The 16,563-nt window shown below is 51.5% G+C and overlaps 1 protein-coding gene across 8 annotated transcripts in view; it reads right to left on the bottom strand.

The window, feature by feature from the left end:
* PARP4 (poly(ADP-ribose) polymerase family member 4) overlaps positions 1 to 16,563 on the bottom strand; it is a 2,159,601-nt gene that overhangs the window by 820,846 nt on the left and 1,322,192 nt on the right. For all 8 annotated transcript variants that reach the window (XM_085621544.1, XM_085621545.1, XM_085621546.1 and 5 more), the window contains exon 32: positions 11,157 to 11,192. In XM_085621544.1, the coding sequence (XP_085477670.1) occupies positions 11,157 to 11,192 (36 nt within the window). The remainder of the gene's footprint in view (positions 1 to 11,156; positions 11,193 to 16,563) is intronic.

Here is a 16,563-nt window from a genome sequence, read left to right as displayed (position 1 = left end):
TCGCGATCGACGTCACCCTGATTCGGGCCGACCTCTCTAAAACCAACGAGAAGGTCCAGGCCCTTGATACACGGACCTCCACCTTGGGTGCGGAGGTGTCGGATCTGCGGGCCGCGCTTGGGGACATTAGAGTGGTCAACGACCACATGGCCCGGCGGCTTGAGGACTTCGAGGGACGGGCCCGACGCAACAATATCCGTATCATTGGGGTACCGGAGTCCTCCGTCAGCAGCCCGGTGGACCTCGTGGTCGAGGAACTTATCCTGCAGCAGCTGTCCCCGGTGGGCCTAAGTAAATTCTTCGCTGTGGAGCGGGCCCATCGGGTTCCTGGCGGCCGGCCGCGGCCGGGGGCCCCCCCGAGGCCTATCGTGGCTAAACTGTTCCACTACAGGGACCGCGATGCTATTCTGCAGGCTTCACGGACCCGTGGCCCGGTCCGCTACGAGAACTCGATCGTCAACTTTTACCCGGACTTCACGCAACTGGTCCAGAAACAGCGGATGGGATTCCAGGGGGTGAAGCGCCGTCTCCGCGAGCTAGGCCTGAAGTATTCGATGCTCTACCCGGCGAAACTTCGAGTGGAGCATGGAGAGCGGACAGTCTTTTTTGACACTCCTGTGGCCGCAAGTGACTGGCTGGACTCGCTGCCGGACGGGGGTGGCCGGCCCGGGCCCTCTGGGGGCACGGCAGGTGACGGGTCCCCTTAGACTGACTTTTGGTCCTTGCTTTTGCGTTTCTGCACTGTACAGTTGGGTCTTACTTCTTTTGCATACTGTGTTTTACCAGGACCCGTGAGGGGAGCGGGCGGGTTCGGGTCCCTTTCCTCCTCCGGGGTATTTTTGTAGAATGGGGTTAGCGGGGCGACAGGCACACTGCAAGTTGGGGGGGGTCTTAGGCCCGCAGGGGTGCAGGGTGGGGGGCGGTGGACTTGGGGTGGGGTTGGGGGGGAAGAGGGGTTGTTTAGTTGTGTGTTTTTTGTTTACAGGGCGAGGAATTGATTTTTATCCATATTTGGGAGCGGTGCTGCGGGCTGGGGGCTTCTTGCTCTATTGGAGGGGATGGGGGGAGACGGGTTGAGGCTTATGTCGTGGAACGTCAATGGGTTGGGGGACCGTATTAAGCGGGGTGTTGTACTGCAATATTTGCGCCGTTTGACTCCTGATGTGGTGTTTCTCCAGGAGACGCATTTGGTCGGCAATGTCTGCCATGCGATGCACAGAGGGGGATACCGCCTCGTAGCCCATTCTGGTTTCACAACTGGCTCCAGGGGGGTGGGCATTCTCCTGCGAACCTCCCTTCCGGTGGAGATCACGAGGATAGTCTCGGATGACAGAGGGCGCTATGTGTGTCTGATTGGGAGGTGGGAGGGGCAGCCCCTTACCCTGGTTTCAGTCTACGTCCCCCCGGGCCTCCAGAACTCCACCTTTGCTGATTTGGGTCGAATGCTGCTTGACCTCCCGGACGGCCTCCTGCTCATGGGCGGGGACTTTAATTCTGTGGTTTCGGGTGAACTGGATCGTCACCCACCGAGGACCCTCCCCGCTGCCCAGTCATGGCTGGGTGGGATGTTGGAGACCTTCGGCTTGGTGGATAGTTGGAGACTACTGCATCCGACCCAGTGCCAGTTCACTTTTCATTCGGGGGCGCATGGGAGTCTCTCCAGGTTAGACTACTTCCTTATGCCAGCGGCGCAGACTGGTCGGATTCGAGAGGTCAGACACCTGGCGCGTGGTATCTCCGACCATTCTCCGCTGTGGCTTCTCTTTGACACCGGGCCGCGGTCCGCAGGGCGGATAGCTCCCATTAACCCCTGGTACCTGCGGGACCCTGTGACTCGTGACAGCCTGGTTAAGGCCATGGACCAATACTTCAGTGAAAACGAGGGGTCGGTGTCGTCTGCGTTGTCCCTTTGGGAAGCCTTTAAAACTGTTATACGCGGACACGCCCTCGCCCAGATAGTGGTGGCCAAGAAGGTTAGGAGCGAGGCGGTGGTGAAGCTGGAGACTGACGTCTCGGGGCTGGAGTCGGCCTTGGAGGCGAATATTACTCCGGACGGGCTACATGCCCTTAGCCTGAAACAGTTCGAATATAGGTCCCTGGTCACTGACGCGGCCCAAACTATGTATAGGGAGCAGCAGGGCCGATTATATGACGCGGGGGACAAGGCGGGAAAGTTGATTGCGTGGCTGGACAAAAAGGAGAGAGTGAATCGCGTGGTCCCCGAGTTGCGTGCAGCGGATGGTGGGTGTGTGACTGAACCGGATGAGATTGTGGAATGCTTCGCTGACCACCTCCGGGCGGTGTACTCCCCGGTGACTGACAGGGACGAAGATGACTCTCGCCTCCTATTGAGAGATATTGCTCTGCCCGGCCTGTCCGTTGAGGACCGGGAGCGGCTGGACGCCCCCTTATCGTCGGATGAAATAGCGACCGCGATTCGTTCCCTTCGCTCGGGCAAGGCTATGGGTCCTAACGGTCTGCCCATTGAACTATACAAATTGCGTCCTGATAAGCTTGCGCCCTTCCTCGGCCGCATGTTCCGCGACTCTCTTGCGGCGGGTTCCCTTCCGGCCGACCAGCGCCTGGCCACTATAGTCGTTCTCCCCAAGGAGGGCAAGCCGCGTGACCGCTGTACCTCTTACCGGCCTATTTCACTGCTCAATGCAGAGCCTAAAATCCTGGCGAAAGTCCTGGCCAATCGATTGTTGAGTGTCGTGTGCGACCTTATTCATCCGGACCAATGCGGCTTCATCCCGCACCGCAACACCGCTCTTAACTTGCGGCGTCTGCACGGGGTCCTCGCCAGGGCGGAGCTCCTCACCGAGCCGGCCGTGCTGGTCTCTTTGGATGCCACGATGGCATTTGACACTATTGAGTGGCCATTCCTCTGGGCCGTCTTGGATAAATTCGGCTTTGGGGAGGGATTTATTGGCTGGGTGAGGCTCCTTTACACGGGACCCATGGCTCAAGTGGTGGTGAATGGGCGGGTCTCTCGGCCCTTTGCCCTCGGCAGGGGCACGAGGCAGGGGTGCCCGTTGTCCCCGTTGCTTTTTGCTCTCGCCCTGGAGCCACTCGCTGCCTGGCTCCGTTGGGACCCCTCGCTTAGAGGGATCCGGTGGGGCCCGGGCTTTGAAGATCGGGTCTCGCTGTATGCGGACGACATTCTCCTGTACCTCACCTCACCGCGGCAGTCACTCAACGTCCTCTTTGACGTTCTGACCTCCTTTGGGATCAATTCGGGTCTCACGATCAATTGGTCTAAATCCTGCGTTTATCCCATCGCTGGTGGTCCTCCTCTCCTGCCGCCTCGGCTCCCTATTCAAATATCTCTGAGCGGCTTTAAGTACCTGGGGATATACGTTTCGCTGGACCCGGTGGCTCGCTACGAGCAGAATCTTCTGCGTCCACTTCGGCGGCTGCGGGAGGACACGGCCCGGTGGTGCAGGCTGCCCCTGTCCCCGCTGGGTCGGGCCGCGCTGTTTAAAATGATGTCCCTTCCCAGGTTCCTCTATGCACTCCAGAACTCCTTTGACGCTATCCCAGTGGCCTACTTTCGGGAGGTGGAGAGCCTGCAGAGGAGACTGGTGTGGAACGGCCGGGCGCGTATTGCTCTTGCCAAGCTCACTCTCCCCTGGTATGACGGGGGCATCGCGCTTCCTGACATTCGCAGGTACTATTGGGCCTCGCAGCTATCTGCCATCAACCACGCCACGTATGCGCCCGGCTTGAATCCGGCGTATGAGATGGACAAGTTCCTGCTTCCCGGCGGGAACTACAACAGGGCACTTTATTCCCGCCTGGCTGACCGGACCCTTACGGGTCCTACTAAGATTGCTGTGCGGACCTGGAGGGCTGCCACTGCGGCCACGGGCTGGAGTGAGCGAATGACATGTGCTACTCCCTTGTTTGCCTCCGACCGCCTGGGCAGCTTGTGGACCACCAAGGGGTTTGACCAGTGGGACACGATTGGTATCAGCAAAGTGGGAGACCTGTGGCACAAGGGCGCGGTCAAGACTTTCGCGGTGCTCCAGGCCGAATACGAGCTGACCGACAGGGAGTTCTTCCGCTACGCCCAGGTTCGACACGCCCTGCTCTCGGTCTTCGGGGAGGGGACCACGGTCCCTGTTTCTTCGCCCCTCGAGGACCGCGTACTTGACGGACATGTCCCTGATAGTACTATTTCTTTAATTTATAAAAAATTGATTAATCACCGGGCGGATCTCCTGGTGCGCCTTCGGGAGGCTTGGACTGGGGATGGGGTCGAATTGGATGACGAAGACTGGCAGTCTGCACTGTCGTCCCCCAAGGAGGTTGCCATTCCGGCTCGTCTCCGGTTGGTACAGCTCAAGATTCTCCATCGGGTGTATGTTACGGGTCCGCGCTTGGTCGCGATGGGATTTTCCGACGACGGGCTCTGTAAACGAGGCTGCGGGCTCAGCGCCACCTTTCTTCATATCCTTTGGGAGTGTCGCGAGGTGGCGGACTATTGGCGCCGGGTCCACACGGTTATGGGACAGGTCACCGGGGTTGTACTGCTGCCGGAGGTGCGTCGCTGTGTCCTGAATGTGTGGGAGCCCAATGATTACAACGCGGCTCAGACTCGGTGGGCGGCCCTAGGGAACATGATTGCCAAGAGGGATATAGCGCAACTTTGGGGCGCTCAACGGCCGCCCACCGTGTCAGTATGGAAGGAGAATATGGACTGGTGTATGTTTCGGGAGAAGACAGTGTATGTGGCCCGTGGCAAGCCGGGGGCATGGGGTAGAATTTGGGGCCAATGGAATGCGTATCGCGGAGGCATCTGTGCGCCCCCCCTGGTAGACACTGATATCGCCATGTCCCCCTGACCCTCGACGGTTCCTGGCGCATTTTGTAACAACTACATAGGGACGTTCATCTTCCTTGACCCCCCTTTCCCCCCCCCCCTCCGTCCCCGGCCTCCCGGTACTCCTCTCTTTAGCGGATTGCTCAAAAGTTCTGACTGGAGTTTCCCGGGGGGAGCCTGAACCGCACTGGTATCCCTCGTAACTCGCCTTTTGTTTTTATTGTTTTTCTTTTGTTTCTGTTACTGTTGGACTGACGCTTGCTGTTCTTCGAGACCTATCTTGAGCCACTGCGGGGCAGTGCCCTGGGGACGGATTGCAACTTTGATGTGTGTATATTTCCTTATGTACCTAGCGGCCGGCCCGGGTGGTTGTAGGCCCATACTTGTGACCGAATTGTTGCTCAATAAAAACTATTTCAAAAACAAAAAAAAAAAAAAAAAAAAAAATACATATTATATACAGTATAAGATAGACATCACAATATTTGCAAAACGATTCAGGATTTAAATGCTTAACACCCATTTTAATGTAAAGCTTTTGGATCCACACTGCTGAAAGGGCTTTGAAGTTCAGGCCATTAGACTTCATTATGGTAGATTATAATTTGCTCTTCTGGCGTTCATTCATTAGTGGGAGATATGGGTTAGTGACAGAAGTACCAGTTAAAAGGTCAAATTGGGGACTGAGCTTCAAAATGAGTAGAAATGTAATTTGGACAGAATTGTGGAGGAAATCAGGTGTGACTTCGGCACATTGATGGAGAACCCCAGCATATGCAGGAGGTCGGCCGCTGTGTGGCGGTGGGAGACGACTGCCTGGGGCGATCCCGCTTTCAACAGCCAGTCATGGAGATTGGGGAAGACTGAAACCCCTGATCTGCGCAGATGAGCCGCGACCACGGGCATCACTTACGTGAACACCCGAGGGATGCTGGTAAGGCCAAAGGGGAGCATGGTAAAATGAAAGTGCTCGTGGCCTACCGTGAACCGTAGGTAACGCCGGAGGGCCGGTAGGACGGGGATGTGAAAATAAGTGTCCTGCAAGTCCAACACTACCATCCAGTCTTGCGGGTCGAGGGCTGACAAGACCTGAGCAAGCGTCAACATCTTGAACTTCTCCTTCCGGAGGAAGTGATTGACGTCATTGAGGTCCAAGATAGGACGCAGGCCCTTTTCCTTCTTGGGGACCAGAAAGTAGTGGGAGTAACAACCACGACCTACTTCTGGGACAGGAACGCACTCGATGGCTCCCTTGGCCAAGAGGGCCGCAACTTTCTGCTGGAAAAGGGCCAGATGATCCTCCGACATGCAGTGGTATCTCGGTGGCATGGCTGGAGGGGTAGTCTCGAAGGGGAGGGAGTAGCCCCTTTGGACTATTTGCAAAACCCAACCGTCCGACTTGATGGTGCGCCAGTGGGGGAGGTGATGGTGAATCCTGACGCCCAATGGCGTTTGATGGGCCTGAGAGGTCGGCCTAGGATGTTTTAGAGGCTGCAGCAGGGGGGGGGTTGGTGGACTGGCACGTCTGCTGGCCCCTGGAACCACGCCGGTTGTGTCCACGTCCCCGGCCATGTGAACGTGGGATAACTTGGCCCTGGGTGGGACGTAGCGGGGTACCCCTTCTGTAGCCACGAAAGAGGCGAAAAGCAGACTGTGCATGGGTGGAGAGGCCCAAGGACTTGGCCGTAGCCTGTGAGTCCTTGAAGCGATCTAGTGCGTTGTCTGCTTTGTCGCCGAAATGGAGACGGCCATCAAAGGGCATGTCCATCAATGTGTTCTGGACATCCCCTGAAAAGCCAGTGGACCTCATCCAGGCGTAGCGACAAAGCGCTACCGACGTTGAAATGGCCCTGCCCAGAGAGTCGGCGGTGTTCGGTCCACAACGGATTGTAAACTTTGCTGCATCCCTCCCTCTGCAACAGCCTGGGAGAGCACTGCCCAGGCCTCCTCCGGACACTGAGGCAGCACTGCGCCACCGTATCCCACACCGAGTGGAAATAACGGCCCAAGAGACATGCAGTGTTTATGGACCACAGTCCTAAGCTGACAGAAGAGAACATTTTCTTGCCAAGGTGGTCCAGCTTCTTGGACTCCCTTTCTGGTGGAGCAGTAGGGAAGGCGCTTTTGGAGGTGGAGGCTTGGACCACCAAGCTCTCTGGGGTGGAATGTTGGGAGAGTAAAGTGGGGTCACCCGGAGCCGGGAAGTGGCGTCGGGCGATCATCCTGTCCACGGGAGCCCCCGTGTTGGGCCTGGCCCACATGCCCAAAAGGACATTGGTGAGGGCCTCATTAAACGGCAGCAGGGGCTCCGAAGAGCTCGCCGCCGGTTGAAGCACCTCAGTCACGAAGTTAGTCCTGACCGCCACCGTAGGAAGCTCGAGGTTGAGAGCCTCGGCCGCCCTACGCAACACCACTGTTTATGGCGCTCCCTCCTCCGTAGCCACGCTAGGGGGAGACAACATGCAAGGGTCGGGTGAAGTATCAAGACCAGTGGCATCCCCCAGTTCCTCTCTCCAGTCCTGCTCAGTATCTAACTGGTCAGTTAAAGGGTCACCTGACCCCTCCCAGTCCATCTCATAATTCTCTGGGTGCCACAGTTGTTGGAAAGGGACCCCAGGAGTGAAAAAGGGCACAAAAACCCCACCCGTCGTAGGGTCCAGCATCGGACAACACTGGTCCGGCTCCGTGTCCACGTCGAGATGGAGGCCTGGGTTGACGCTGGTGGGGGAGTCGACCAGCGCCGAACGCGGTAGTGGTGCTGTAGGGAGTGGCGCCGGTGGAGGTGTAACGAGGTCAACCGGCGCCGATCCGGATCCAGTCCTGGATCCGAGTAGGGCCTGCGGCGCCGGGGCTGAAGCCACCGGCAGCGAAGACCTAGGCTCCCTAAAGGAGTCCGCGGGGCACGAAGGCGCGCCGGCGGGGTCGGTCCGCCCAAAGATGGCATACATCACCTTGTAGAACGTACAAAACTGGGCGGGGGTCCGTCCGGGTCCCGGAAAGGGAGGAAAGCTCGTAGTCAACCCTTCGGGCTCCGCTCGTGGAGCCACGGGAGTGGCACCACCCGCGTGCCTCGTCGGATTGGCCGACCGACAGGGAGAAGTCGAAGAGCGACGATGCTTCTTCGACTTCTTCTTATGCTTCGACTTACCTGACCCCGAGTGCAAAGACTTCCATGATTTCGAACCGGAATGGTGGTGGCTCCGCGACCGGTTCCTCGACCTCCCTCTCGACCGGGACCTCGAGTGGCACGGAGCCGACAGTCGGTGTTCAAGCAGCTTTCGGTACCACTCCTGCAAAGCCTTCGGCGCCATCGACCGACAGTCGGAGCACAACTTGGGGTCGTGGTCGCGCTCCAGGCAAAAGAGGCACACGCGGGGCGGATCTGTCATGACATCAGTCGGTTACAGGAACCGCAGACCTTGAAACCGGGCAACCCTCGCGGACCTGTTCGGAGTTGGAAACTCGAAACAAGAAGTCGACAAAAGTCAAGAAAAACGTAGTCAAAAAATGACTGCGGTACCGCTGTTCCCGGATCTGCGCAGGAAAAAGAAAGAACTGACGTCAGCGCACGAGGGCGGCTTCTAAGTAGCTGCCGCAATGTCATCCCGGCGACACGACGACGGACACGGAGCCGACCGACGCCACCTTCCAACACGCTGAGGTACTGCTGACGAAAAAACGTTCCGGATCCAGTCTGACGCCTGGGGGTAATTCTAAGGTAAGGAATCTAACCAACATATTTCTTTCAGATAGCACCATGCAGCCTCTGGCGTAGACACCAAACAGGGTCAAAAATTAAGATGCGTCCCAAAAAACAAGCAGGGACCACACCCTGTCATTGACAGGATAAGAATGCATTGAAAGAAAATAACTGCTGGAGCAGGGGCACACCAGATGCCACACGGAGGTGACGAGTGAAAAGAAGCAGCAGCCAACAACTCACGCAGAAGGGAATGCAGGAGACCATTCCCAGCCCGACCGAGTATGGGGAGGGGGAGAGGGTGGTATGGCAATCAGGTATTAAGATTTTGCTAGACTCTGATTATCCCGAAAATTACGTAAAGCGGAGTCAGCTTGAAAGCCAAACCAATATTGACCATCGAAAGTTATGTCCACCAAGTCGACTGAACAGCCTCAGAGAAGCCGGAGCTATGTAACCAGGCACGCCGACTACTGAAAGGGCCATGGCCCGTCCAACAGAATCTGTTGTATCCATGCCACAACAAATCAGTAATGTAGCCGTCTCACAGCCATCCTGGATCAACTGAGCAGGAGTGTCGCGAGAGTCATCAGGGACGGACAGGAGAAGGCACAAGACCAAATCCCACAACACATAAGATAAAACAGCCCAAAACACAAGCCGTAGTAAGGGACCACAAAGTGAAGCTGGTAGAGGAAAAGAGATATTGGTAAAAAGTGTCCAGATCTTTGGACACTCTGTCCGGAGGGATGTCAGGCACGGCGCCAGTGTCGGGGGAGGCTGTAGTGGCATGAACCACAAAGCTTTGTGGAGTAGGCTGACAGGAAAAGTAGAGCGGGTCTCCAGGGGCAGGGTTGTGCCTATGAGCTATAGACCGCTCCACGGAGGCCTTTGAAACGGGTTTAGCCTAAGTGCCCAACAGAGTACCAAAGAGAGTTTCACTGAAGGAAGTCAGAGGCTCAGTTCTCAGCTGGCCCTGCTGAACCACCCCAAGTAGGGGAATCAATGGCCACTTCAACAGGAGGAGGCTGTAGCCTCAGAACTACATGAACTCTCCGCAAAATATAAGGAAAAGCCGAGCTCATCTCTGAAGCGAGGTAAGGAGGAGAAAACCGGTCCAAGGATGGCAAAGTATCAAGGCCACTAGCGTCACCACGATTAGAGATCCAATAGAAATCCAGAGGAGGCTCAATCATGTGAGCAAACACATCACCAAAATACCAGTGCACCTTGGTGAAAAAAGCAGGGGGCTCCTCCAAAAGCAGAGGAAGGTAACCCGAAGAGGTCGACACCTCGGTGTCAAGGAGAAGAGTTAAAGTAGAGACGATTGGTGCAGTCGATGTCAAAGTCGACACCAACGGATCCAATATAGGTGTCACAGTTCGGAACCCACGAAGGGCTGTACACCGGGTCCAATAAAGAGTCAAGCACGGATTCAGAGGGCCTTGCTGACACAGAGGAAGGTCTCACCGGTGTGGAGTCAGTCGAGGCCTCACCAACCTCCTTGGCGCTGAGAGGCATGCCAGAGGGAGTCTGAGAGACAAAAATGGAATGAAGGAAGAGATAGTATTCCGTGGAACAGACACTCACTCAGACTCAGAGATCAAAGCAAAAGGAGGTGTGTCAGGATTGTGCATACGCCGTAAATTTGGGGAAGGCCGTGGTGCCAACCGCCTATGGTGTGACTTACCAGGCGACAGCGAGGAAGACGGACTCCAGGAGCTGGACCTCGAGCGGTCCTTGGAGGAAGAAGAGGACTGTGACTGACAAGGGGCTGTCGACCACTGTACCGCAAACAGTGTCATGTGGCACTCCTGCAGAGACAATGAGCCGCACAGTTCGGAGTCAGGGTGTGTGCCTAGACACCACATGCAAATAGGATAGGGGTCCACAATGTAGTACACAGGACCTAGAAAATATCCAGAAAAAAGCACCCTGTTTCGTCATAGTAGGCCAATAATGGCCAGAGGTACCGCACTGCGGATCCTGATTATACTGAAGGATGTGGTGGGTTACTTGATCACTTACAGGGTACTCAACCTCCCATCGTTGTGCTTGAGGTGAATTTAGAAATCTTTCTTTATTTTAACATCTTTATTTATGCACATGCTGTGCATCCTAATCAGTGCATCTATGTGTGATTTTTGGACCACTAGTTATTTTTTTCAGTTTGACTCCTTCGGAGGGGTCTTCTTTGTAGTCCATGTGGTCCTTCATGGCAGATTTTCAGGATAACAACTGTCAATGATTCATATTTATATTCATATTTAGATTACCTGTATGATTATTTATCTCATGCTGGTTTACTGAAACTCTGGCATGGCCCCAGATTTTCTGGAGCAACCACACCCCTTACAGTTTTACATCCAGCAGCTAATCACCACATTTAAACTGGTATACTACAAATTGAAAATTCAGTGTTTTTTAATGAAAGGCATACTATTCCATATCACTTAAAATCTACGCAATATTTGTATAAACGCAAATGAAATCAAAGATAGGTGAAACCAATTTCTCTTCAAGGATAATAATTACAGCTATTTCATTCTAACCACTAAAATCAGGTTTCCTTTGCTCAAATATGTACAGGTCTACAGTAAATATGCATTATAGTTTAATTTAAACTCATACCTGCAATTGAAGCTTGTGGTCCATTAATTTCTCTTCCTGCAACAGAAAGGCGATAAATAAGCATGCATCTTATTTGTTATTACACAAGATGCTGACGTAGACCACGGTGAATAGGCTACAAATCGCTTGCAAGTTCTCCCACTTTCCTTACAACTATGCCACTTATGTAGGGCAGGTACTCACCGCTTTATAGTATCACCAGTAACAGCACAATATATTACCTTTCTCAAACAAGTCATAACACTTTAACAGAGTTTCAGTAACTTACATTTTACAACTGCTCACCTGCACAACTGCTCACCAAGCTACAACTTACAAAAAACAGCCTATTAACCACATAGGAGAAATCTATTACATTTACCAATGCTTGTTCCCTAATTCTTCCCTATCCTGCCTGAAGGCGTGCCCATCAAGCGGTGCATTCGCACATTCATGCTTTGGTCCTATTTTAATCAATTTTAAGGCGCTTTTATTTTTGATAATTGGGTTATTGACATATCATGCCTGTTGGCTTGTGTTGACAAAATGTATCTTTTATCAGCCCATATATGACCACTTTTATCATTGTATTGTATTGTATTGTAATTGCATTTATATAGCGCTTACTACCCCTGACGAGGCATTGACGCCCTTTTTCAGCAGGTTGTACACTTCTCCTGGAACCCATAAAGGATTAGTGGTGAATTAGTATAGTGAAATATGAAAGTAATTTGAGTGGTGGATATTAGTCAGTTATTTGGATTGAGAAGGATCGCTGAGGGATGGAAGAGGAAAAAAGGTTTGCATTTATATAGCGCTTGTTACCCCTGATGGGGTGTTGAAGCGCTTTTTTGGTGAGTAGCACACTATTCCGGTACCCGTAAAGGATTAGTGTTGAATTAGTATAGTGAAATATGAAAGTAATTTGAGTGGTGGATATTCGTCAGTTATTTGGATTGAGAAGGATAGCGGAGAGACAGTAGAGGGAAAAAATGATATATATATATATATATATATATATATATATATATCAGAGGCCCATTGCTGGAAAAACGGCATTTATTTCAACATCTTGCAGCGCAGATTCCTTCCATTCAGGTATCAACATCGTATGCTGAGTAATGAAATGAGGACTTCCAGTCTACATATTCATATGAAATCTGCGGTGCACTGTGGGACTTGTATTTTTCAATTAGCCACGTGATGCAAAAGAACTTTGAAAAGCACGCATGAGCGCATTTGGCAGTTTGAATCTCACCTTCCACCTGTGATCAAGGCCAATGGTGGCCGAAACGTTAGGTGAATGGAAGGAATCTGCGCTGCAAGATGTTGAAATAAATGCCGTTTTTCCAGCAATGGGCCTCTGCTGTTTAAGTTGATGGGCTGCTCCGTGCCCATTGTACAGAGGCCGCCCTGTAGGGTCGGGGGCTCCGGTAACAGGAGACTTTGTGTTTGATATATATATATATATATATATATATATATATATATATATATATATATATATATATATATAATTTGAAAAATTCAATAGCATTAAACGAGCAAGGATTTACAAGTAATCATGTTCCTTTGATGCAAATGTAATGCACTTCCAGTTTGAAGCATGCAAGGCTCTTAAATAATCATGAAATTTATTGAGTGCTAAGCATAGTTTATGCTTTAACGTATCTTTTATATGTTCTTATATTTTATAATCCTTTTGATATCAAATGACTTTTTTGTCAAATTATTGATTAGATTATTTTTAACGTATGCTATATGCATAACATATCCACTGGCGCACTAAGGAGGCTGATACACATTCCTGCACCATTTTTTTTTAAAGGTACTTGGTGTTAGCCTGATTTTAGTTATCTCCCTTTGTCAGTTTTAAAAGAGCTATTTCACACATTTTTATGACACAAGTGCACATGCAGCTTGATTGAACAACATTTTCTTGTTTATCAGCAGCATACGAGACATAAGTCTGGTCGAAATGCCCTAGAATATCTCTGTCTCAGGGTCATCTGATACATATAAAAGATATGACAATGATATGTGCACATAGATGACACAACTAAAGAATACAGGGTTTGGCTGGGTTTGTGTACCGCGTTTCTGTCCTGCTTGACATTATTAATCAGTTATATTATTAACTGGTGATTTTGTTGTGTAAAAACACTGAGATCGGACTGTTTAGATTAGGGAGAGACGTCCTATTCCTGATGAACTGCTGCCGTCCTTCCTGGATCTAGATTGGATTTATGAAGCTGAAACCGATTTTGGCTGAACTCTGATCACAGAAGGCTCCCTCTTACTTGCCTTGCCAGCCAAAGGTCCGACAACCCAGAAGCTCTCTGTATGGCAGATATGCAGAGCGACATTACAACACTCCCCTCCGTAATCAATATTAGCTCATTTCTGTTCTCTCAGAATAGTGAGTAGTGAGTGATAAGGGAAGGTGTAGGAATTATGGAACCTGGAGCAGTGAACCATGATACAAATGTTTGTCGTGTTTACTCTCACAGTAAGCCTAATATTAGCAATCTGCTTCATATTGTCTGTGATCATAGCCCATGTACTAATTCTTAGAATATTGCAAAAAATGTTTTTAAACATACATTGTGTCATTATTAGTAAAAGATGCTTGAGTGTGAAATTCTAAGTACAAAAGATGTGTTTCCTGAACACCATGGCGTCTTTGAGAGAGGGACTGTTTTGTTTACCAGAATGCACATCTTCAGCTGTGAAGCAGGGCAGGGAGCAGGCCTGAAGTCAACAAGATCCTTCTTGCTCATACATAGCCCAGTGAACTCAGTCCTTGTGTTACTGGGTCTAAATCTGTAGACTTAGGGTATAGCCCAACGATACATAACATAACAATATTAGACCTGCTGAGCCACTGTTCAGTACACTCTTGGACCTGCGGACATTACAGAAGAACTGCCTTGTTCCCCAAAGGACCACCCTGCTGTTTGAGGCTTGCTTTGTTTCACAGAGGGCTGCCCTGCTGCTTGAGACATGCCTTGTTCCTCAGAGGACTACCCTGCTGGTTGAGACCTGCCCTGCTCTCAGCGAAGGAAGAGGGAGCTGCTCCATTCAACCCAGGCTATCTGAGTGACTCCAAGGATCAGTTGGCTGACCTCCTGTTCTGAGATACAGGTACACAACAAACTCCAGAAACCTCCCTACAACTCCCCAGCGAACCTGCTGCAACTGGACATGCCTGCACTTGCCTGAGCACAGCTTGCCTCTGCTAGAGTGAGTCCCTGATCACCCAAAAGGTTTCTACTCAGGTCCTAGACCCTTGGCTGGCATCAGTGACCTGCTTTAGCACTGGTGGCTTCTGCCAGAGTGAGTCCCTGATCCCAGGAGGTACCTCGTCAGGTCCTACACCTTTAGCTATCATCAGAGTGCACTCCTCTACAAGTAAAGGAGAAATCCTGCATCGGACTTTGAGAAGGTAACTTTTTCAGCCGGTCTAACTTGGTCCCTGTATTCGGCCCGTGTTCCATCGTGGTCAGCCTGAACATGTGACCTTCCCTGATCTAGCACAACCAGATGACCGGGAGTGGCCCTTTGGGCTTTAAGGCCTTATACCTACCCAAAACATTAAAATTGCATATCTCCAGTTCTATCGTTTAGATTTTTGACATTTTGCTCTCATTTTGCTTATTAAAATGTATGCAATTTATTTCTAAATTGGTTTGGGATTTTTCTTGTATTTTCACCTATTACTATTTGTGTGCTGCATTAATACTTTACACATTGACCCTAAGTTAAGCCAGACTGCTTTTGTGCCGAGCTACCAGAGGGTTGAGCACAGATTAATTTAGTATATTTTGTGGCTCACCCCAACAAGGATTGTGGTTGTTGCTTGAGAAGGGTTTTACTACTCTCAACCAGTAACTAGATTTCTTAGTCGGCAATGCCATTCTACCAGTTTCAAACTCCTAGTTTTGTCCCATACTGCCACCAGCATTTTTTTTGCGGTGCATAAACCCAGGATGATTTGTTTTCCACTATTCGAGTGAAGCAAAAATATTTGTTTGTTCAGTAAATCCAATACAGTGTATGCTGCAAACCTTGGTACATACTTATCGAACACTGTGTCAATTGCTTTAAGTACAGATGGAGTTATGGAGTTACAGTGACGGTAGATGAATTAGTGCCCCCCCCTCTGGCCACAATCTTTTCAGCATCTTTCATCTTTCTGAGGTCACAAGAGTGTACTCTGGCTGGGATGTGATATCAAAATAGCAAGGTTACCATCATATTTTTTATTATCTTTATTGGTAAGTAGCCATCTCATAGAGAGTGATGTGTCTGGTTTGACTGAGATATTGCACTTGAAGGCACGCAAATCTATTTGTTTCAGTAAGGTTGAATCTACAATTTATGTCTTCAAATGGTTTGATCCCTTTCTCCACAGAGAGTTCCCCTATCCTTAGTGTGGGATCTTCTTTCATGGTTACCCAACTTTTTGCTTGGTGTCAGTATGTTTTTTACAACGACCGCAACACCACCACCCTGCTGGACAACCTCGCAAACCTCGGACTCAAGCAGCTGGTGACCACCCCCACCCACTACGCCGGACACACACTCGACCCAGTCTTCTCATCCAGCAAGAACATCGCCTTCAGCCACGCCACCGGACTCCACTGGACGGACCACAGCTGCGTCCACTTCACCTTCAAAAGGACCACGATCCACTACCAACAGCAACAGGTTGCACGCAGAAGCTGGAACAAGATCACAGCCGACCAGCTCGCGACTTCCCTGAGCAAGAACCCACCCACCAGCGCAACGAACCCCAGCCAAGCGTCCACCAACCTCACGAAATGGATCAGCGACTGCGCAGACAACCTCGCCCCCCTGAGGACCCCGCCTAGCAGACCCGGCAGCAAGAAAGCCCCATGGTTCACCGACGAACTCAAGAGCTCCAAGAAGGACTGCCGAGCCCTCGACAGAACCTGGCACAGAGACCCAACACCGGACAACATGACTGCCCTCAAGCTCGCCACCCGAAAACACCACCAACTCATCCACGCAACCAAGAAAACTGCATTCAAGGAACGACTGGACAAAAACGCACACAACAGCAAGGAACTCTTCAACATCGTCAAAGAGCTCTCCAACCCCAACGCCGGAAACAACTACATCACCCCTTCGCAAGACCTCTGCAACTCCCTCGCCTCCTACTTCCACAACAAGATCGCGGACATACACAACAGCTTCAGCACTCAACCGACGCACGCCACGACCGAACCACCGCCCCCCACCACCACCCTCCGCGCCTGGACCCCGATCAGCGCCGAAGATACCGTCCGCACGATGAACTCCATCCACTCCGGATCTCCGACCGACCCCTGCCCTCACCACGTCTTCAACAAGGCCGACGCTGTCATCGCACCCCACCTGCGGGACATCATCAACACCTCCTTCG

This window comes from Triturus cristatus, chromosome 8 (assembly GCF_964204655.1).
Source record: "Triturus cristatus chromosome 8, aTriCri1.1, whole genome shotgun sequence".
Classification (NCBI taxonomy): Eukaryota; Metazoa; Chordata; class Amphibia; order Caudata; family Salamandridae; genus Triturus; species Triturus cristatus.
The sequence above is the reverse complement of the archived record's forward strand: the minus strand, read 5'-3'. Positions and strand labels throughout refer to the sequence as shown.